Raw genomic sequence first — 24,436 nt, 5'->3', positions numbered from 1 at the left:
ACTACGTTCTGATGCCACTAGTAGTACCAAACACCAGCATACAGTATTTCTGAGAGGACTGCAGCTTTTAAATAGAACTTATGAGCCTGTAGATACAACATTGGAAGTTGGGTACACAATATATTTGGTATTCAAGTGGTTAATTGCATCTTCTTGTGAACATGGCACGATGCCATTTGTAGGCATCAGATGTCTAATTAGTCACGCAACTGAAAGCAACTGTGTGGGTGAACCATAATTGTGTAGGGGCTTAGATAACTTCTATATCCTTCATCTGATAATTAAATAACTGAAAAGGCAGCAAACACACACACAGACATACATACTGTTCAATTTTGCATCTTTATACGATTAAGACAAGTGACCCTCTGGCCCAGTGTAAAATATCAGATGAATCCTGATACTGAGCTAAACACAGCCAACCTAAAAAATCCTTGATTGAATAACCTTTACTTGGACAATGTTAGACTGTACCTAAGGCTGAGATAGTATCCATCCATTTATATTATCTATATTTGATACCGTATACTGCTTTCCCTTTAACTAGTGGGGGAGCTGGAGTCAATCCCACCTGACATTGGGCAGTAGGCGAGTACACCATGGTCAGGTTGCCAGACTATCACAGGGCTGAAGTACGCAGTATGAATTAACCAATTAACTTAACCTCAATCTGCACGTCTTTGGACTGTGGGAGGAAGCTGAGTACCCAGATAGGACCCAGACAGACACCAGAAGAACATGCATACTCCACACAGAAAGGCTGAACCTGGATTCCAACCAAAAACATTCTTGTTGTGTACTGACAATTCAGATTGCTGCGCCACCATGCTGCCTATATTGTATTCAACTAAAATAATTGAGTACCAATAGTGAAGGTAAGGCACAGATAACCTCTCAAACAGTATACCTACTGACACCACAGTACTCTTAAATCTCCGTCAACGATTGTCAGTCATGGCTTTAACCTTCCTGTGTCATTATTACTCCCATAACAATGATCAAAGGTCAATTCTTCAGGACCCCAAAATCTACTCATCATTTATATTCTTAATTTAGACCCATGCATACTCACAGTTTCTGCCAGATTTTTTTGTAAAACAGTTAAATCAAACAGTGAGTTTTTTTCTAAATTAATTTGTTCATTCAAAACTTCCATTTATATTTGCTCTAGAGACATTCACTTATTTCTGTAATGGTTTTGCTATGATTCAACATTTTCAGTTTTCATCAAATGGCTCCAAGTTTTTCATTCACATGTGTTTTCTTGTGGGAGTTATAGCAATTGTTCACTTGCTCAGCTTATTTTGTCTCTCTGCTGGTTGGCAAGGTTTGCTTGTGTGTGTGTATATCTGCCTCCAATCCACCGTCTCCCCTGTGGTGCTACTTTATTGACATGTGTGCTTTGTTGCCATAGTGATGTGAGAACATTATTTTGTTCATGTCTGTTTCTATCTTTTTATCTTCAGACCCATACTGCAGTTCCCTTGGAGCCTACTTACCTAACTGATGGTGAGTACTCTGATTTAAAGGAAAGTACTTCTAGAACACTGTTTAATACAATCACACATACACAGACTTAACATTTATCCGTACACTCAGGTGGGGTCTTCATCACATATTGAACAGGACACATGAAAGGTTTGGTGATCTTCCTTCACAAATAACAGTAAAAGAAAATGTTGTTGCCATTTTCAGTAGGCATCGAAATAATGATCTGAGAACATAACGGTAAGACATTGGAAAAATCATATAAAGTACATACACATACATGTAATATAAACTATATTTTGTGCAGAGAGAACATAGACCACAAACAGACCCATTTATATTTGGAAGTATTAATCATGATCTAATCTAAAACGGATATAATCTGTCCCTGGTGATGTTTATTTCTTTCACCAGTTAAAGACACAGTTACTGCTAATTCTGAGAATCTTGCTAATTGACCTTAAAACATCACAGTTCACAGTGATTTCACCACTCAGTGCCCAAATTAGCGTTGTGCATCGATGTTTTGATCGGTAAAATCTCTGCACACTTAAATGGACGTTAACAGTGCAGCCGAAGACGCTTCGTCGCGGCATTAAGGCACTGTTACACAAGGAACACGGCCGGAACACCAGAACCGGAAGTGCCGGCTCGTCAAGGGCTAAACAATAGATCCGGAGGTCTCAAACGAAACAATACACTCAAATATTAAACAACACGCTAACTATTAAAACTAGTCTCTGCCCAGAAAATATAGCCACTTACTGTAAACCCTCGCGGTGTGCGTGCGCATCGGCGCAAATGTCCCGGAAGTCCAGTGAATTAGTCGTGGCCTCTCGAGTTCTGTTTCGCTGGTTCGTCTGTGGCAGTGGGCGTCGTGCTGGGCCGAAACGGAGTGGAGTTTCTCGTGCTTCTTGACGGGATGAAGCTTCGTCCTTCTGTGGCAGCGGAGACCGTGCGCCTGAACAAGAATAGATTATTCTTGCTCCTCAGCAGAATGAACGTAGTGCTTCTGCAGGGATGTGCGGCTTCTAGGAGCCGTTTGTAGATCGTGTGGAAAGAAAAGTCTGTTTGTAACTCGGCCCGCGAGTGAACTTCCTGTTTCGATCTTTCAAGTTAAAATAACAAAAAGGTCCTATCAACATCGACTGAAGATAAAAGAAAGAAAATGAAATTAAATAAAACAAACGTTTGTGATTCGCCCCCTATAGCAGCTGGAACATCTGGAAAGACCCGGAGGTCTTGGTCGAAGTCTTTTAGCAGGGAACTGGCAGCTATTTCTTTGAGTTCAGCAGTTTTAAGCTTACCTGAGAGGTCCAGCCTCCTCAGGAAGTGGATAATGAGTTTTGCCTGCCATCAGCCAATGGAATGTCAGGGTATGACCTTAGTGGGCGGGGATTCAACCTCAGTGGGCGTTTTAGGAACACAGTTGGGGGTCGTCTTGAAGGACACAGAGATGCTTCTCCCACTAGGAGAGGCTCCAGGCTGGCTGAGGAGTGAAAAACTCATAGAACTGCTTTTTTGGAATGTCTTGTAGGCCTTAAGTTTTATGAACCCATTGTGTGTTAGTCAGCACACTGGGATCTCCCCCAACATTTAATTATTCTTAGAAAAGGAAAAAATGTATCTAAGTGATACTTTTGTCTTTTATGTGACGGAGTCATGTTACCAGCACAAGAGGGGAGGCTCTCATGCAAACCCCAAATGGCAAGCACAGGGAGAGAGCCCTTAACCCTTGTGTTGTCCCAGGGTCTGGTTGACCCAGCATGTGTTTGTATGCGTGTGACAGTGTCCCGACTTGGCGCTTGGTCAAGTGGAGCAATACAAATTATTTTAAAAAAAAAGAGTAAACCGTGTGCCATCGCATTTTCTTCTTCTTCTTCTTCCTCTTCTTCCTATTATTGTTATAATTTTTATCATCACCAAGCAAGAACAGGCTCCAGTACACAACACTGGCAGCCAGAGAGATGCTCGCGTGCCCTCGGGTCACGGGGACCCCAACCGACAAGCGACGGGCCCTACGTCTTCGCCGTGCGTTGCGTGGCCATGTGGAGCAATACAAATTATTTTTAAATAAAAGAGTAAACCGTGTGCCATCGCATTTTCTTCTTCTTCTTCTTCTTCCTCTTCTTCCTATTATTGTTATAATTTTTATCATCACCAAGCAAGAACAGGCTCCAGTACACAACACTGGCAGCCAGAGAGATGCTCGCGTGCCCTCGGGTCACGGGGACCCCAACCGACAAGCGACGGGCCCTACGTCTTCGCCGTGCGTCGCGTGGCCATGTGGAGCAATACAAATTATTTTTAAAAAACAGAGTAAACCGTGTGCCACCGCATTTTCTTCTTCTTCTTCTTCCTCTTCTTGTTATAATTTGTATCATCACCGAGCAAGAACAGGCTCCAGTACACAACACTGGCAGACAGAGAGATGCTCGCGTGCCCTCGGGTCACGGGGACCCCAAGCGACGGGCCCTACGTCTTCGCCGTGCGTCGCGTGGCCATGTGGAGCAATACAAATTATTTTTAAAAAACAGAGTAAACCGTGTGCCACCGCATTTTCTTCTTCTTCCTCTTCCTCTTCTTGTTATAATTTGTATCATCACCGAGCAAGAACAGGCTCCAGTACACAACACTGGCAGACAGAGAGATGCTCGCGTGCCCTCGGGTCATGGGGACCCCAACCGACAAGTGACGGGCCCTACGTCTTCGCTGTGCGTCGCGTGGCCATGTGGAGCAATACAAATTATTTTTAAAAAACAGAGTAAACCGTGTGCCACCCCATTTTCTTCTTCTTCCTCTTCTTGTTATAATTTGTATCATCACCGAGCAAGAACAGGCTCCAGTACCCAACACTGGCAGACAGAGAGATGCTCGCGTGCCCTCGGGTCACGGGGACCCCAACCGACAAGCGACGGGCCCTACGTCTTCGCCGTGCGTTGCGTGGCCATGTGGAGCAATACAAATTATTTTTAAAAAACAGAGTAAACCGTGTGCCACCGCATTTTCTTCTTCTTCTTCCTCTTCTTGTTATAATTTGTATCATCACCGAGCAAGAACAGGCTCCAGTACACAACACTGGCAGACAGAGAGATGCTCGCGTGCCCTCGGGTCACGGGGACCCCAACCGACAAGCGACGGGCCCTACGTCTTCGCCGTGCGTCGCGTGGCCATGTGGAGCAATACAAATTATTTTTAAAAAAAAGAGTAAACCGTGTGCCACCGCATTTTCTTCTTCTTCTTCTTCCTCTTCTTCCTATTATTGTTATAATTTTTATCATCACCGAGCAAGAACAGGCTCAAGTACACAACACTGGCAGCCGCAGAGATGCTCGCGGCGCGTGCCCTCGGGTCACGGGGACCCTGGCCGACATGCGACGGGCCCTACGTCTTTGCGCGTGGCGTGTGCAGCAATACAAAAATAAAATAAAAATGAATGCATTTTCTTTATTATTATTACTGAGCAAGAGTCTTCTTCGGCGTCTTCTTCCTCTTGTTTGTCTTTTTCTTCTTCTTCACATCACCGAGCAAGAACAGGCTCGAGTGCGCAACGCGGGCGGCCGGGCTGGCCCGACGTCGCAAGTCTCAGGGTCACGGTGACCCCGAACGACAAGAGACGGGCCATATGTCTTTGCGTGTGTCGTGTGTAGCTATAAAAAATAATAAAAATGAGTTTCCTTCTTCCTCTTGTTCGTCTTGTTCTTCTTCTTCTTCACATCACCGGGCAAGAACAGGCTCGAGTACGCAACGCGGGCGGCCGGGCGGGCCCGACGTCGCGACTCTCAGGGTCGGGGAGATGCCGAACGACAAGAGACGGGGCATACATCACCTTGTCTCGCGTCTTTGCGTGTGTCTTGTGTAGCTATAAAAATAATAAAAATGAGTTTCTTTTTTGTCATTATTACTGCGCAAGAGTCTTTTTCTTCTTCTTCTTCTTCTTCTAGTTCTAGTTCTCGTTCTTCTTCCCGTTCCCATCACCGAGCAAGAACAGGCTCGAGCGCAGCCGCGAGCCTTTGAGTTTCAGAGACCCAGGCCGAAGAGACTCCCCAACGCGGGCATCCCAGGGGTCCGCATCCCAGGGGTCCTTCGTCACACCGCCGTGCTACATGGAGCGTGGCGTGCTGAGATTACAAAAAAAGTAAAACGCTTTGCCACTGCATAGTAATTTTATTTTTTTCAACGATCACTGAGCAACAACAGGCTCGAGTACGCAACGCGGGCGGCCGGGAGGGCCCGTCGCGCGACTCTCAGGGTCGGGGAGACCACGAGAGTTACGCCGTCTCGCGTTTTTTACGCGTGTGTCGTGCAGATATACAACATGATACAAAAAAATTAGTTTCCTTCTTCCTCTTGTGCATCTTGTTCTTGTTCTCCTTCTTGTTCTTGTTCTTGTTCTTGTTCTTGTTCTTGTTCTTGTTCTTCTTCTTCGCATCACCGAGTAAGAACAGGCTCGATTACGCAACGCGGGCGGCAGGACGGGCCCGGCTTCGCGAGTCTCAGGGTCACGGGGACGCCGATCGGAGAGACGGCCGTTACTAACAATGCATCCGTGGTACAAGTCGGTACCACCCCGTGCCGTTTGTCCTGACGAGGTCACGCGATGGCACGTCAAGAGCGTTTCACCAGAGACCAGGTTCTCCAACAGTTGTTCTCCTGCCGACAATCCTCTGAACAGGAAGACGAAGAAGACGAAGAAGACGAAGAAGACGCCGACGACTGCGTCGACGACGACTACGACCCGGTGCGTGACGCCGCTGCTGCAGAGTCCTCATCGTGCACATCCTCGGCAGAAGAAGAAGGAGAAGAAGGAGAAGAAGAAGGAGGAGAAGGAGACGGAGGAGTAGGAGAAGGAGAAGAAAGAGAAGAAGGAGAAGAAGGAGAAGGAGAAGAAGGAGAAGAAGGAGAAGAAGGAGGACGACACGTGGAAAGAGAGACCTTCCTGTCCAAGAACGGAGAAATATCATGGTCCTCGACACCGTACGGCAGAGAGGGCCGCTCCGCCTCCGCCTCCTCATATTCGTCCTCGGCTACGCACGTCGGGGTCCCTTCCCCGGGCCCCACGACGCACGCGACGTCCAGCGGCGTCAGCGACGCGGCCTCGACGTTCGGGCTGTTCGTCACGCCGACGATAGAGAACATCGTCCTGCAGATGACGAATCTGGAGGGTCGTCGCAAGTATGGCGACGGCTGGAAAGGGATGGACGCGACCGACCTGCGCGCCTACATGGGGCTGCTGATCTTGGCGGGCGTGTACAGGTCCCGGGGTGAGGCCGCCGCCAGCCTGTGGGACGCCGAGAGCGGCCGCGCGATATTCCGCGCCACGATGCCCCTGAAGGTCTTTCACATGTACTCCAGACTGCTGCGATTCGACGACCGCGAGACGAGACGCGCCACCGACAAATTGGCGGCCGTGCGAGAGGTCTGGGACGCTTGGGCGGCGAGGCTGCCGCTCCTCTACAACCCGGGGCCCGAAGTGACCGTGGACGAGCAACTGGTTGCGTTCAGAGGTTGGTCACTGCGTTGTTATGTTGTCCGCCTGTATGCACCTGGCGACTCTTGTTCTTGTTCTTCTTGTTCTTCTTCTTCTTCCCTGAAGATATTGTCGGTATTCATGTTTCGTCTCTTCCCCCCCCCCCAAACACGCACACACACACGCCAGGCCGGTGTCCTTTCCGACAGTACATGCCCAGCAAGCCGGCGAAATATGGGATCAAGTCGTGGGTGGCGTGCGACGCCAGATCCAGCTACGCTTGGAAGATGCAAGTCTACACCGGAAAGCCGGGTGGCGGGCACCCGGCGAGGAACCTGGGGCTGCGGGTCGTGCTCGACCTCACGGAGGGACTGAGCGGGCGCAACGTCACGTGCGACAATTACTTCACCTCCTACCAACTCGCGCGGCAGCTCCTGGACAGGAACATCACCGTGGTCGGCACGGTTCGGAAGAACAAGCCCGAGCTCCCGCCCCGGCTGCTCGCGGTCAAGGGACGCGCGGTGTTCTCCTCCGTGTTCGCCTTCACGCCCACCGCCACTCTGGTGTCTTACGTCCCGAGGAAGAAAAACAGGAACGTGGTGCTCCTGAGCACGCGGCACTCGGAGGCCCAAGTCAGCGACCGCATGGACGGCAAACCGGTCGTCGTCCTGGACTACAACCGCAACAAAGGAGGCGTGGACAACCTAGACAAGGTGATCGGAACGTACAGCTGCCGGAGGAAGACCGCGCGCTGGCCCCTGGTCGTCTTCCACAACATCCTCGACGTCTCTTCCTACAACGCCACTCTCTCTCTCTCTCTCTCTCTGCTCATTTGTTCGTGTCAGTCAGACCGTCTCATTTTGTTCAGTTGCACTATCTCTACTTACCTATCTACAAGAGACATTATTATTCAACACATCAGAGTCAGGTAAAAAAAGAAAAAAACTGTCCATTGGTGTAATTATAGTTCAACAACAATGGCTGATGTCCGGTTCAGCCTTGGTAGTAGCCATATGAGTCCCAATCTCATTATTCCTTGTGGTGTCTTCAGCTGGCAGACCCAAAGGGGTGCACAGGAGAGGGAAAGATGCTGAACACACAAACATGGTAAATGGTCTGCATGTATAACGCTTTTCTGTTCTTACCACTCAAAGCACTTCAGCACAGTTTTGCCATTTACCCTTTGACACACATACATTGATATAGTGCAATGCAAAAGTGTCTTGCCCAAGTACACCACAGCATGGATCATCTCGGATGTCCATCCATTTGTCTGTACATCTAAGGGTAAACTGCAATTAGGAGATGCAACAACGACAACTTCTAATGGTGCCAGATTGACCATGTATAAACACATTTATTTTGTTATATATTGGTTACCAAACAGGACTATATAAAAACAAACTCTGCACTATCAAATAGAAGGATGTTGCAGTCAGATGGTGGTGTAGTATGTCGCGTCACAAGAAGAAGTTTCTTGGTTTTAATACAGATTTTTCTTCGTGGATTTGGCATGTTCTCACCATGTATGCATGTTCTTGCCATATCTGGGTACTGCGGCTTCCTCCAACTGTCAAAACACACCTAATTGACAGTAGTTGTTATTTTTCAAAAGTATTTGTGAGCGAGGAGGAACCAGCTTGTGTGGCTATACCAGCAAAATAATGTGGTTTGACAGGGAGTTACAGTTATAGTTGTGGCAATTATTTACTCAAACTGTGAAATGCACAATTGCATCAGCACAAGCTGTTTATTTGAACCAGATCTGTCTTTGTGTTTCAGAATTAGATGGCGCTTACCCTTCTTATGGCTACACTGATCTGCCTCTGGACACCCTGCCGCTAGACCCTGACCTCCATGAGTCCTACATGCAAGATATGACGTATGACCCAAGACAGGCCTACCCTGAACCACTCTAACAGGTGATCACCCAAACACCAACATGCACACACATGCACACACTAGATATTATTATTTGATTCTGACAAATTCTGACGAATATTCATTTGAATGTACTTGGTAAGCGTTGTGTTCTCATTACTTAGAATGAGCCTTTAATATCTACATAGAGAGTAAGTTCACAAAGTCCACCATGTAACACCACCTTGTCTCTACAGTAGCCCAGAATGGACAGACCAAATATTGGCTCGACACGGGGCCTTTTGCTTTTTACATTTTTTCATAACCTAAAGGCCACCATAAATGAGTGGTGATGCGTGTTGGAGGTGGATTATTATTATTATTATTATTATTATTATTATTATTATTATCATTATTATTATAGCAAAATGCCCCAAATAGTAGAATGTTCATTAAAATACAGGAAAGATTTACATACAAAGAGGACTCAAAACTTCAGCTCATCAGCTTTTGAAAACCTTTTGTACATAAAAGGTTCAGTGGGTAAGATTTAGTGACATCTAGTGTTGACATTGCTTGTTACATTTAAATACCTCACCCTCCACTTCCAAACATGTGGTAGCCTTCAGTTGTCCTAAAAACTCAAAAGGTGTTTAGTTTGTCTGGTCTGGTATACTGTAACAAACACAGCAGCCTCTGTAGAGAGGATTCACTATCGATGTAAATATAAATTATTTAAATTTAAACAGCCCATTCTAGGGTAAAGAAAACAACAATTCATACAATTCAGATGAAATGAACCGGTTAAAACCTCACTAGAATTATTTTATATTCAATAATCTGCCAATAGATCCCTTTCACCTAAATGTACACACTGAAACTTTCCTTTTTCACTTTTCGCACACAATTCATACAGAAAATTGCAAGTTGTACTATTTCGCACAGTATGACGACTTAAGCAGAAAGACTTCAACTTGAAATCATGCTTCTTCAACTTAAATAGTAATTGATCTCTCCCAGTCGGGGCAAAAACACACATGTGGACACTGAGATATCATTTACACCATGACACATGCATGTCTTTAGTTAAATACTGAGGACACAATTGATTTGTCTTGTATAATTGCTACCTCAGTAGGGCAGTTTTTTAAGCCATTTTGAGTTATTTCAGCTTGGAATTTTTACATATTACCTGGCAAGTGATCTCAGCTTTCAGTATTCAAATTACATTTTATTAAAGATTTTACTTCTGCGATGCTTTTTCCTCACAGCTGTGCATGTGGCATCTGCATGTGTGTAGCTCAATCCTCTGTCAAAGTATTTGACCTACAGTTCTTTATATATCCATGACCTAGACAGCAGTGAGAGACAGTGAGAGTTATGTAACCTTGTTGCTATGTCTTTATAAAGTCCCACCCTCTCACCCTGTGTGCTGTTGTTGGCCAGGGATCTAACACCCACTGGGAAAATGCTGCAGCCCAGAAAAGTCCTGAGCACAGCAAAATAAAGAGAAAGCAGGAAAATACAGGCACAAAAATACACAGCAACTAAATTATATTGTGCCATAAGTGGTGACTGAAAGGGCTCAGTTTCTAATCTATACATTTTTGGGGGTGGAAATCCTGCAAAGCATCTTAAATAAATCCAGAAATTTAATTCTTTCTCTCTGTTTTACATTTTCTCGAAAATCATCACATGTTCACTTTCAAACTAGGCAGGTGTATTTCGGAAGACCCAGGAAGAAAAGTGTCCATATGGAACATCCCTACATGTTGCTTGATGTGAATAATAAATGGATGTCATAAATAATAATGTCATCAACCTAACTGCCACTAGTCTCTCATCAGTCTACTGACAGGAACAATTTGAACAAGTGCTGCACTAGGACATGCGCTACATTTTAGGTTTTAGATGGTTTTATTGTCGATCTTTTAGACATTTGAAATTGCTCACGAGAAACAGGTATCTTTCCAAATCCATTGAAACAGCTCTGGTAAAGCCCCTTCTTAAACAAACAAATTCCTCTATACGGAACAACTACACACCCATTTCCAACCTGCCTTTCCTTAGTAATATTCTGGAAAAGTCAGTTGAATGAATTCCTACTTATAAATCATACACACGACTGATTTCAGTAATAACACTTAATTCTATTTGTCTGTAGCGCTGTATGACTCTGATGCTCTAAACCAAGTTATAAATTGCTTCTTCATCGTGGAACAATGGATGAGCAACAATTTTTTCAAATTAAATGAAGATTAAACAAAAATTTGTGTAATTGGTACTGATGATCAGAGACAAAAGATTATTAGCAAACTAGGAAGTGTGCCACATCAAAACAAACCAAAAGTAAAGTACCTGGGGGTTACACTTGATTCAGAATTAGATTTTAATTTACAAAAACAATGTCACAAAAATTGCCTTTTATCACTTAAGAAACCTTGCAAGAGTAAGACCATACCTCACTCTAGAAGATGCCAAAAAGTTGACTCATGCTTATATACTTTCTCGCCTGGAATACTGTAATGCACCATATTCAAGATTACCAAAAAAATCACTTTATAGACTACAACCTGTACAAAATTCTGAATCCATGGTTTTAGCAAGAAATAGGAAAAGAGAACACATTACTCCGGTTTGTGCGTCTTTTAACTGGCTACCAGTCTCACTGAGGGTTGATTTAAAAAAAATGTGACTTGTTTTTAAGTCCTTTAATGGTACAGCACCCTCATACATCTTGATTGTTTATCGGAATATGTTTCATACCGTGGGCTTGCTCAATATCCCCAAAACAAACTATAAGAAGTTTGGGGAAACAGCATTGCCTTACTATGCACCAAAGGTTTGGAACAAACTCCCACCACACAGCAGACAAGCTTCTTCTCTTGATATTCTTATTTTACCTCTTATTTAATGTCTTTGATTTTATTGTAGAGCACTTTGAGCTGCATTTTATGTATGAAAGTTGCTGTATAAATAAAATGTATTATATATTAGTATTCAATGCTGATAATCCATATTTCTTTTATCCTTTTGAATCTGTTTTTGCAGGAAAATAAAGCTGCAGGAAAGCAAAGCTGAAAGAAAAAGATATAATGAACAAATGGAAAGAACAAAGACTCAAGGAATAGATGGATGATCAAGATTAGAGGTTGTAATCACAAAGGGTATTTAGCCCTTTCCAATGGGTGAAAAAAAAAATCCCATTTGGCAGTCAAGAACTATCACAAAAGGTTGCTCATTATAAAAAAAAGTTTATTGTTGCTGTAAATGAAAAATGTATCTTTGTTATAATGTTTTACTGAGGGGTGAAAGTGGGGATGTATGAAGTTTTGAGGCACTGTTACACGGGTAACGTTTTGAAGCAATCAAATAAGGCAAAGAGCCTTACACTGAGATAAGTCATGCAGGGCACACAGGGGGCTGGCAGTCACCCACACGTGTTAGCTTTTCATCGAAAAGGTTTAGAAACCAGTCAGCTGAAATTTTAGTTGTGATATGTAGAGATTTACCCCACATATGGAAGCAGATTTGTCAGTGAGAAGTTAAACACAATTCCTCACTAAAACACTCACTGTAATAACTATCTGTAACTCTTTTGAGAGTATTGCAAGATGTCTGCCTTATGGCATTAACTGCCAGTCGCCATTGCTACCAAATGCTACCCGTGTATCCTAGCCTTAATTTGCTGTCTTTTAGATGTCTCCTCTGTGTATTTAAACAGTGCACATGTCCCAGAGTGTCCATGTGTGGTTGTTGCATGGCAGTATATTGTGTACTCATTGAAATATTCTTCACCTTTACTTAGTAAGAAAAAGTGACATTTTTGATTATGTCGAACCATTCTGAAAACCTTAGTGCAGAGCAGGACTACAGATCCATCCATGTCACAGCCTCACTTTCACTACAGATTCATATTCTGTTAGAATGTCCACTGAAAATTTACCTAAAAATTCTTTGGGATATTCAGCATCAGTCTGCAAATCTCTCTTCCCAGTTAGAACTACATATCACGAATGGTAATGGACCATATTTCTCCTATCAGCTTGTACACAACTTTTTGAGTGCCATGGACAACACTGCATAGTCCATTTACAAGGACTCGCATAATGTTCGTAGACATAATCACAAATTACTTTTGTATTAAAGCTTTGCTAATTTTAGAAATCTGTCAATAACTATGTCACTGTCAATGGAGAAATGGGCGACTGCTATCTCTAATACAAGCTTTTTTCAGAGATGATATTTTGACCTGGTCATGGTAGGAAAAGCAAAAGGTGTAAATATGAAATTACCACTTGGACTCTTGAAAAAAAAATGACAGCCATTATCAATGTAACCAGGTACAGCAGATTGTTTCCTACTGTGACAAGTGTAAATGTCTTACCATGAAAAAGCCCTTACAGCTGCTCACAGCATTTGTTAAAGATGTCGTCTCTGATTAGTTTGCAGCAAGATTTTGACCTATCACATGTTCAAATAGTCTGCATGTAGTGCAGCTGCAGCCAGGCAAAAAGCTAATGAGCTTGATGTCAAAACACTGTTGTTATTGGTTCCAATCAATTATGTTTGTAAAGATGGATGGCATGACTGCTACCAAACGTGAAGCCAGAACATCTTGACGGCCCCCTGGTGGTTGGCTAGAGAATAGGTCTTACATTTGGCCCCTCCCTGTTAACAGATGGGAAATGGACTGAACAAAATTAAGCAAAGTACACATGAAATACATTTTTCCCGAAGATGATTTCTGTCATTTAAGGCAGTTCTTATCACACTGAGTTTTTTTGATGATATAAAAACAGAGACGTCATGATTGACAGCTGAAATAGGTTGACTTGATTGATCTGAACGACCTGATTGATTGATGTGATAGATAGCGATACGTGGGTGTATCTGTGGAATGTCAACCAATCAACATAATCACTACTGTACAGACTCTGACATCACCAATTCAAGATGGTTTTAGGCTTCATGTTTTCAGGGTAAGAGGAAGTAGCGATGCGTCGTCCATCTGTATTTACAGCCTGCAATGTTAAGAAAGCACAATTACAATGACTTATTAATTGGTGTGGTAATCTACCACTATAATTTTTACATCATTGATATAAATGCAGTTCCCATTCCATTTACTTTGCCACAACTGAATGAAAACCTTTGTTTAAAGGATAATTATTTAGCCTTTTGCCTTGGATAACTCAATCATTTGTTTTTCAGTGTGACAGGAATGTTCCATGCCACATTAAACATTTCAACCATGAATGTTTCTAAATGTCAGGTCGTAGTTTCCCCCCAGACAACTGTCCCACAGAACACTTTTAACATCAAACACCTTCTGTCATGGCAGCCATCAGCTGTATCTGTGAAGATAAGTTTGGCCCATGGTCACAACCCATTGACAGCTCCTTTACATTTCATGAAGCTTCCTTTGTACTCCCTCATAGTATATACATACATAAATGCTGGCCTCTGCTAGACTACACTAAATATGCAATACACTTCTTCACTAAATTGTCTGTGGCATGTAGAAATCATGGCGCAATTAAAACCAGTTATTTAATGCAAATAGATAATTAATCGTCCTTTAAATGATCATTTTCATATAATTAACATATAGTAAACAAAGTAAATGCATACATAAGAAAATAAGAAAAATTGTGTTTATTGTATTTCTGATTTAACATTTTAGATCTTCATCATCTCAATCATCGCCACAGCAATATACAGGACTGTCTCAGAAAATTAGAATATTGTGATAAAGTTCTTTATTTTCTGTAATGCAATTAAAAAAACAAAAATGTCATGCATTCTGGATTCATTACAAATCAACTGAAATATTGCAAGCCTTTTATTCTTTTAATATTGCTGATTATGGCTTACAGCTTAAGAAAACTCAAAAATCCTATCTCAAAAAATTAGAATATTTCCTCAGACCAAGTAAAAAAAAGATTTTTAACAGCAAAACAAAATCAAACATTTGAAAATGTCCATTAATGCACTCAGTACTTGGTTGGGAATCCTTTTGCACGGATTACTGCATCAATGCGGCGGGGCATGGAGGCAATCAGCCTGTGGCATTGCTTAGGGTTTATGGATGCCCAGGATGCTTCAACAGCGGCCTTTAGCTCATTTGCATTGTTGGGTCTGGTGTCTTTCAGCTTCTTCTTCATAATACCCCAAAAATTCTCTATGGGGTTCAGGTCAGGGGAATTGGCAGGCCAATCGAGGACAGTAATGCCATGGTCAGTACACCAGTTACTGGTGGTTTTGGCACTGTGGGCAGGTGCCAGATCATGCTGGAAAATGAAATCCTCATCTCCATAGAGCTTTTCAGCAGACGGAAGCATGTAGTGCTCTAAAATCTCTTGGTACACAGCTGCATTTACTCTGGACTTGATGAAACACAGTGGACCAACACCAGCAGCTGACATGGCTCCCCAAACCATCACTGACTGTGGGAACTTCACACTGGATTTCAAGCAACTTGGATTTTGCTCCTCTCCAGCCTTTCTCCAGACTCTGGCGCCTTGACTTCCAAATGAAATACAACACTTGCTTTCGTCTGAAAAGAGGACTTTGGACCACTCTGCAACTGCCCAGTGCTTCTTTTCCATAGCCCAAGTCAGACGCTTCTTCCGTTGTCTTGAGTTCAGAAGTGGCTTGACCATGGGAATACGGCTATTGTAGCCCATTTCCCGGACACGTCTGTGAACAGTGGCTTTTGATACCTGGACTCCAGCTTCAGTCCACTGTCTTTGAAGCTCCCCCAAATTCTGGAAGCGACCCTTCTTCACAATGCGGTTAAGGCTGCGGTCATCTCTTTTGGTTGTGCAGCGTTTCCTGCCACATTTCCCCCTTCCAACAGACTTTTTGTGGATGTGCTTTGAAACTGCACTCTGTGAACAGCTTGCTCTTTGAGAAATTTCTTTTTGTGTCTTACCCTCCTGATGGAGGGTGTCAATGATGGTCCTCTGGACAGCAGTCAGATCAGCAGTCTTCCCCATACTTGTGATTTAGTTTACTGAACCAAGCTGAGTGTTTTTCAAGGCTCAGGAAACCCTTGCAGGTGTTTCGAGTTAATTAGACGATTCAAGTGATTAGTTGAATACCCTACTAGTATACTTTTTCATGATATTCTAATATTTAGAGATAGGATATTTGAGTTTTCTTAAGCTGTAAGCCATAATCAGCAATATTAAAAGAATAAAAGGCTTGCAATATTTCAGTTGATTTGTAATGAATCCAGAATGCATGACATTTTTGTTTTTTTAATTGCATTACAGAAAATAAAGAACTTTATCACAATATTCTAATTTTCTGAGACAGTCCTGTATATCACAACTTGAGTTTTATTTAGTTAGTTCTTGACATTGAAATTCGGAGATCCGATGATGTGGCAATAGCGCTACAAATACTGTCGACTCTGTTTTGAAGAAACTAGAGTAGACAGATGATGAGACTGGCTAAACTGGGAGTATTTGGGTTTTTATATACACTGAGCCTTAGTCTGGGATTTTCAGCTGGTTGGCAAGTTAGAATGTTGGTAGGCCAGTTGATACTGGCTGAATATTATGGACATACTGTTGCCAAGATCTACTTACTATATATCCTACTCTAGAGACAGCTCCAAAAACACTATGTTGAGAACTGAAGGAAAAGTAACTGCAGTAACATGCAAAACATAATTAGAACCTTAAACTAAAATGGAGCTCATTTCACTGCAGGACTTGATGTTGATGCTGAGTTACACCTCTTCATTTTCGCTGTCGCTCACCAGAATATTTCTGATGTGTGCTACTAAAGGGACAAAAACAGGGGATGATTTTTTTATAATTTCTGCTTGTAAGGCATCAGGGCATGACACTTTTTATAATCTCTGTATGAATTACAGCATTCCAATTGTTTATTGTCATACATTCTTGCTTTTATAGTTTTTTTGTGTGCTCTACAATGTTTGGCTTTTTGTTGTATCCCAGACATGAAAAGGTTTTTGTTTGTTCTAGTCACCATTTCAGGGATGTGATGTTACATCTGCTTGATTAATTAACACTAAGTGGAAACACAAGCAGAGCCGTTAACAATGGATATTCGTTATGTGACATTTACTTTACTTCCTGCAGTGTGGTACTTTGTATTCTGGGGTTTAGTTCAGTCCACTGAACATGCTCACCAAAAATGTTTCTTTAATGTCAAGGAATTGGATAGATGCATTGATGAAAACAGAGGATGAGTCCTTATCCCTGTATTCTTAATATTCACTGAAGAAGTGACTTTAAGTTTTACCTGTTGCATTAGAAAAGTAAAACCTCAGACATGTGACATGAACAAGCAAGTCTTTGGGGGACAGTACAGTACATGATCATAATGAAATCAGAGATGTTCTATGCTGCAGTATGGTGTCCGTGTGTTTGTGTGACACTGATATGTTGATTACACTGTTGAGAGGCGAAGCTAAACAAGGGAAGGACACATTTCAGGGGAGGAATCGTCACCAAAGGTGCCTCCTGCTGATCCTGTTCATACAGAAGAAAGCTGGTAAAAATATCTTCCACAAAATCTAAACAACATTGTTACGCCCCGGGTCTAGGGGACCCCAGAGACGTGCCATGTGGTGCTCTCCCCATTCTTCCCACTCCCAAGCAGGCCAGTGTCACACAGTATTACTGGTTTAATGGTAGCTTTTATTTGCTTCAGAGGGAGAAAGGCAAACACAACAAACAAAACAATCTTATTCCCTACGTTCCTATCTATGAAACAAAACTGTTAACAAAAAGACAAATGCTTATCTAACTCCTACTCAGGAAAACACAGGAGAAAACAGGGGTAAAAGAAAAGGCTTCTCCCTCCTACAGGGCTACCACCAACACTTATTTACTTATATATATACACAACAAAACAATACGACAAACCAACACTGGTCCTGGTTGGAAGTGGGAGATTCGGTGGAGAGAGGGAGAGTGCCGTCAGTCAGCTCCTCAAGTAGGCTCCTCTCCTCACTCTGGCCAATCCCGGAGCAGCAATCAGCAGGTCCCACCTGCTTTCAATCAGGCCACACACACACACTCAAGGGAGACTGCTCACATACTAGGAGGAGAAACAGACAGTGTCACGCATACACACAGGGTCGTAACAACATGAACAAAACCAAAATATGAGTTCAATATAAACTATACATTACGTATATGTATCAAGTCACTTACACATCAGGCTTTTCTATGTTACCCTCAAAAACATTCTGAGATGAAGGGAATATCTTTATTATTTATAAAAACAGTGCATGTCAAGGTCCATGATGCCTTGTAAAACTATTGAACACATGGTTCTCAGTGTTGGATGTGCATGTGTAAAGATCTGAGCAAGAGGGACCTCAAGAGGGAAAAAAAACACAAACTGCTGCGTCCATTATTCCCAAGGACAACAAAGGCCTAAACAGACAGAATGGCTGCTATGCCACGGAAAACTCACAAAAGGCCATCTTAGCCTGTATAGCTGTACACAGGTAAGCATGACCATGCTCGTCTTAATGTTTTGGCTCCTCAGTGTGACACTGTCAACTGGGGGCAAAAGGTTTCATCTGTTACTTTGGAAAAAAGGATGTCATTGTGTAGGAATAGTTAAATACACTAAGGTAGAAGAAAGAAAGAGAGTGATAAATGCCAAAGAGATTTATCTTAAGATGATAAACATCTTATGCCTGGTTGTTTTCTTTTTAAGCAGGAAGAGAAATACTCTGAACAGAGACTGGAGAGACTATGTGCAGACAGCTAAGAGGAACCCAAAATTGCCACCAAATCAATCCGATAATTTCTTTTTATTATTTCCCCTTATCAGACTGTCAGACAGATTTACATGTGACAGGTGCAGATCTCCATTATGGCAACAACAATTTTATAATCACTTCTGCAAAGTCGAAGCACAACTTTAATTTTGTTGCAGCAGTGCTTTACACTGATTTGAATTACAGAACTTTTGAACATGGGCCCTTTCTATATAAATGTGGTTGTGAATAAATGGTACTTGCAAAACCTTTTGAAATCCATTCAGTTCATCCACAAAGGTCCACACAACTCGTTGCTAAAAGTCTGTCAACATACACATCCATTTCCCAGAGGTCTTCAACTGTGTAGCAGCATTACTCAAACGATTCCAAAAGGTTTTTTAAGTACCATTAATTTGCATACCCACATTTATAAATAGAAAAATGGTCTTTGACATCTAATCCACAGGTCTTTGCTTTTACAACTGGTATTTATTCTACTGGATGTCAAACTGATAAACTGTCAAAATTAAGCAGGGCTGGATTTAGGCCAACTCAAAAAGAGTGGGTCATATGGAAATCAGAGGGGTCACATTCAACAATTTCACTCTGATTTTCAATTATTATTTATTAACAAAATGGAAATTATTTGAAACAGGCTGTGATCCCAAAGATGTTTACACAGTGGTTTTAATGTAGAGCAAGTTATAACCTGGCTGCCCATGATACTGAAAGTAAGCAGTCAGTTTAAAAACCAATAGATGTCATACAAAGACATATGTGTGACTGTTTAGTTATTCATGCAGCTTCTTGTGACATGAAAAATATCCAATCACTGAGGTTGGCTGTGTATATATTTCTACTAGAAACATTTCAGTCAGTTATGTGACACAGGATTACAGGACAAGGCGTTAATAATTCAGTTAAAATCTATTCAGTTCAATTCAATTTTGTAAATCACATCATATATTAACTCCAGGCACTTTATTTAGTAAGGGTGAGACCTTAAAATATCAAATGACAATGACAATAACATTTGTTAATAGCAATGCAATCAGTAGAGTGAATTCCTCTACCAATACCCAAAAGGCCCCTTAGATTTAAACTTCATCAAATTGCACAGACTCAGATATTAGTCATTTCATCAGGATTCAATCATTATTCCCTGGGAATTTGGTAAATAGATTAAAAAAAATAAAAAGATGAAACATCATAACACATCAAAGAAAGTGATACAAGATTCCTGGATATGTGACAGAATTGAATAGGTTCTTTTTTAGCCAATGTCACATCATCCCAGTTTTGTGTAAATCTGTTCAGTAGTATTGGTGTAATGTTGATGAAATAAGCAAGCAAACACACATATCAATGGACAGATTTAAAAACACATTTAGTGTTACTTATGAATCAGTCCTTTCCTTCCATTGATGTCAGGTGAGATGTACAAGTATTAGTCCAGCCAGAAAGTGTCTCATGTTAACATATGCGTATATGTCTCTGTGGGTGGAAAAAGACTGAATTTCCTCCTGGCTAATGTCAGGCTGCAGGAAAAAAAAACTACAATGCACTTTTCCATCTGTGAGCGTTTGTTGACGTTGGGAGACAATTTTAACTCTACGTTACCTGGAACTAGACACTTTATGTTATCTGTAATCATATCTTAGAACTCACATTTGTTTATTTTTTATTCTTTCTATTTTGTTTGTAAAGACCCCCTAGATTAGGTCTACACATGTTTCTTTTTTTTTTAGGAGGTGCTGACTCCCCTTATGTGTATGACACGGGAGCAATAGTTAGATGTGTGTGAGACAGGAAGAGGTGTTGTTGAATGATGTTTGTTCTGAAGAGCTTGCTGCTTTTTTTTATAGCAGCTGTCTTGGTTGGGGAGGGTGGGTTAGGGTTAGATGTCACTGCCTGTAATTTTGTAATCTTTTCAAATCCAGCACAATGCACTAGTCACACCTTATCTCTTAATATTTTGCTTAGGTCACTGCGCTCATGTTTTAAACTTAATTACATAAACTTTATTTATCAAGCGCTATGAACAGACATCTAGGTCTACTGAGTTGGAATGATAAGGGTCTGAACCATCCTGTAAAAAGAAGAAAGGTCTTCTCACATTTAAAACAACTTAAAGCAGAAATAGCTTTCCTATAAGAAACCCATATTCGCAGTTCAGATAACGTCCGTCTGTTGTCACGATGGTCGGGACAGGGATTTCACTTCTCTTTCCAAGCAAAAGCCCGGGGAGTTTCAATTCTCATCAGTCAAGATATTCCCTTTGTGCAACATGATGTGATCTCTGATAGGTTCGGTCGGTATGTGATTGTCTCAGGTAAACTATGTAACACACTTGTAGTATTTGTAAACATTTATTTTTACAAATACTACAAGTGTGTTACATGGACCGATCTTCTACTAAACCCAGCACAGAAGGTCAGACCGTTCTATTCAAGATTTTCTCTCTAACTATGGTGCTTGTTTCGGCGGCTGTGGCTGAGGGGTAGAGTGGTCGTCCTCCAACCTGAAGGTCAGCGGTTCGATCCCCAGTCTGAACCATCTGCATGCCGAAGTGTCCTTGGGCAAGATGAACCCTCAATAGCCCCCCATAGAATAACAAAGTGCTGCAAGTAGATGCACTGTATGAATGTGTGTGTCAATGGGTGAATGTGAAACTGTACTGTAAAGCGCTTTGAGTGGTCTTCATCAGACTAGAAAAGCGCTATATAAATACAAATCCATTTGTGATATATGGCGTTCTTTGCATCCATACTACAGAGAATACTCTTTTTTATCATACGTACTCAATATCGATTCTTTCTTTATCGATAACAAACTGATTCCACTGGTTCATTCGTGCGCTTATCAAAGTATTGTCATCTCGGATCACGCACCTATTGTCCCGACCATGTCTTTCCCTGGCCTCCATCAGAGGAACAGACAGTGGCGATTCAATTCAATATTTGAAAAATAGATGAACTGGTTTATGTGATTTCAGGCTTGGATGTCTGAGGCTGAAGATGAGATTTTCAAATGAGTTATACCCAGTGGCGGTTCGTCATACAGGGCGCTGGGGCGCCGCCCACCCTACAATTTTGAGATGAAAAAAAAAAAAAATGACATGTCAAAAAACATTATATATCAAATAATTTAATAAGAAATGTACTGTTTTAAAACGTTAAATGTGTGCCGGAGACCGTAAGCCCCTGTCAAAAACCACTTAATATATTATATTTGGTAATATATTTGCCATTCGTTATCACTGAGAGAGAAGCCACTCCTCCCTGTGGGCGCCGGGCAAGTGGAAGTCTATGGAAGCCAACAAAAGGGGCAGGAACATTTGAGCAAGGACAGCTTCTCAATGGCGGATGACAGTTCGAGCCATGGGCGCACTTCACTTGCGCCTACAGCCAATGAAAGGGTTTCTTATACATCATGCTGACAGGACTGTCCAATCAGAGACCTTATCACTGATCTACAGGAGCTGCATAGTTAGCAGATACTTTTAATCTGCATGGAGGTGCAGCTCCGGTCCCGGAGCACTGAGTGAGACAGGTAGAGGACAGACAGTGGACAGATAGAAGCATTGTTGTTTACTGTGTCGTGTGTGTAGTTTTATCGATCAGTAATAATCAGCTGAAATTTTTAACCACATGTTAACGTGCATGGGGACGTGCTCCTCCGGGACCGTCCCCGGGGACGTCCCGGTCTCGGTCACCTCCCGGAGCACCGGAGCACCTCCCCGGGGACCGGGACGTCCGGGACGACCGGGACGCGACCGGAGCACCTCCCGGAGCACCGGAGGAGGTGCTCCGGGGAGGTGCTCCGGTGCACCTCCCCGGGTGCACCTCCCTCCGGTGCCCGGGGACGTCCCGGAGACGGTCCCGGAGGAGCACGTCCCCGGGGACGTCCCGGGACCCGGTCCAGTCCCGGTCCGCGGACCGGAGGTCCCCGGAGCACCCCGGAGTTTTTTTTTTCTCATTGCGGTGGGCTATTTAAACCGCGCCGCCCAAGTGCGCCCCCCCCAAAAAAAATGTCACCAGCCGTCACTGGTTATACCTACCTTCAGGTCGAGGGTTGATAGAAAGGTTGGATTTATAGATTGCTGTGACCCCTCCACCTCTGCTTGTGCTTCAAGGAATATGAGTATTAGTATGGGTGGGGGGTGTTACTTCATTTAGATCCACATATGCATCTTTTTGCAGCCAGGTTTTAGCTAGACATAGTAAAGTTATCCTATGGTCAGTGGTCAAATCATTAATGAGCAGGGATTTGGGATTGAGTGAACTGATATTGAATAAACTCCATTTTATCCTTCTATTTGTTGGTACTGATATGGTGGTTGTATACATTTTTTTTAGGTTTGAATGTATTACTTCTCTCTTGTTTAGTTTTGATTTAATGAATTAAGGTGGTCAGGGGGCAGACACAGCTTCTATAGGATATTGATAGGGTGACTGCTCTAACAGAAGCGCAGAGAGACTGCAACTCTGCCTTCTGGTCTCAACTCTGTACTGTCATGGTGTGGACTGTCAAATTAACTTTGTCATATTTCTAGATATGAGAGCCACTCCATCCAAAGTTGGACGAATGCGATCTCTCCTAATCGCACCTAATACTTTGTAAACCCCTCACACTTCAGGATTATTTTTTCAGGTAATAGGCACAGAGTGACTTCCAGTATGGAACACCCCGCCATTGTCAGAAGCAACAAATCGGGTCTAAAACTGGTCCAATTTTCCTCTAGTGTGTAGCAGCCCTTAGGGACACATATCTTTGAATAAAGTGGGGTCAGAAAAAAACAAAAGCTAGCAAATTTCTAATAATATGAGATGACTCCTGGTTTCTTTCCTGTACTGTAAAACCAGGCAACTCCCACCCTTGTAGCACCCTTTCCCTTGTCTGTCCAGTGTGATAGCATGAACCTATTATGGTATTATGTGATATTTAGTTGCCTTTTAGTGCCTGATAGGTCAAACTTTAAACCAAAGCTTTGGTCGATCGTCAAATTCAGCTATGGTATTCATTATTTTTATGACATCTACCCAAAATGGTTGAATCAAATGGACATGTTTACTGAGTGTGTCTATCTATCTATCTATCTATCTATCTATCTATCTATCTATCTATCTATCTATCTATCTATCTATCTATCTATCTATCTATCTATCTATCTATCTATCTATCTATCTATCTATCTATCGATCTATCTATCTATCTATCTATCTATCTATCTATCTATCTATCTATCTATCTATCTATCTATCTATCTATCTATCTATCCATCCATCCCTCTATCCATCCATCCTTCCATCCATCCATCCTTCCATCCACCCATCCATCCATCCATCAATCCGTCCGTCCGTCCGTCCGACCGTCCGTCCGTCCGTCCGTCCGTCCGTCCGTCCGTCCATCCATCCATCAATCTATCCAGGCCGAGACGGATGCTTTATGTAGTGTGTGTACATGAGTGTAGATCTGAACTGACTCACACTGGAGCAGGCACAAGAACAGCTTCACAGGATTTAGCCTAACATCAATGTGTTTCATAATATTGCACCCACCTATGATACTGTAGTTTCAGTGGATCCATGATTGTAATGAACCAGTTTGACCACTGGATGGTGATACAACATCGAAAATATTAATCTGCAGATGCATCTGTTGACACCTGACCTGGTTTACCGGACAGAAAAATATTTTCTCTCAAAGTGTGGTGTGAATTACAGATTAATGCCACCATGATAAATATCATTATTTTGACAAAATCTTTTCATGTTATAACAAGATCATTTAATTTTATGACATCATTATTCAATAATATGTGGTTCTGACTATGTTAAGTTGTTCATTTTGCTACATAC

General features: G+C 42.3%; 1 protein-coding gene across 1 annotated transcript in view; it reads left to right on the top strand.

Annotated features, from left to right (window-relative positions):
• The window catches only part of jupb (junction plakoglobin b), a 57,110-nt gene extending 48,233 nt beyond the window's left edge, over nucleotides 1-8,877 (top strand). The window contains exons 14-15 of the mRNA XM_061089799.1: nucleotides 1,467-1,509; nucleotides 8,741-8,877. Coding sequence (XP_060945782.1) covers nucleotides 1,467-1,509; nucleotides 8,741-8,877 — 180 coding nt within the window. The remainder of the gene's footprint in view (nucleotides 1-1,466; nucleotides 1,510-8,740) is intronic.
• Nucleotides 8,878-24,436: the final 15,559 nt, after the last annotated feature.

This window comes from Limanda limanda, chromosome 17 (genome assembly GCF_963576545.1).
Source record: "Limanda limanda chromosome 17, fLimLim1.1, whole genome shotgun sequence".
Taxonomy (NCBI): domain Eukaryota; kingdom Metazoa; phylum Chordata; class Actinopteri; order Pleuronectiformes; family Pleuronectidae; genus Limanda; species Limanda limanda.
The sequence above is the reverse complement of the archived record's forward strand: the minus strand, read 5'-3'. Positions and strand labels throughout refer to the sequence as shown.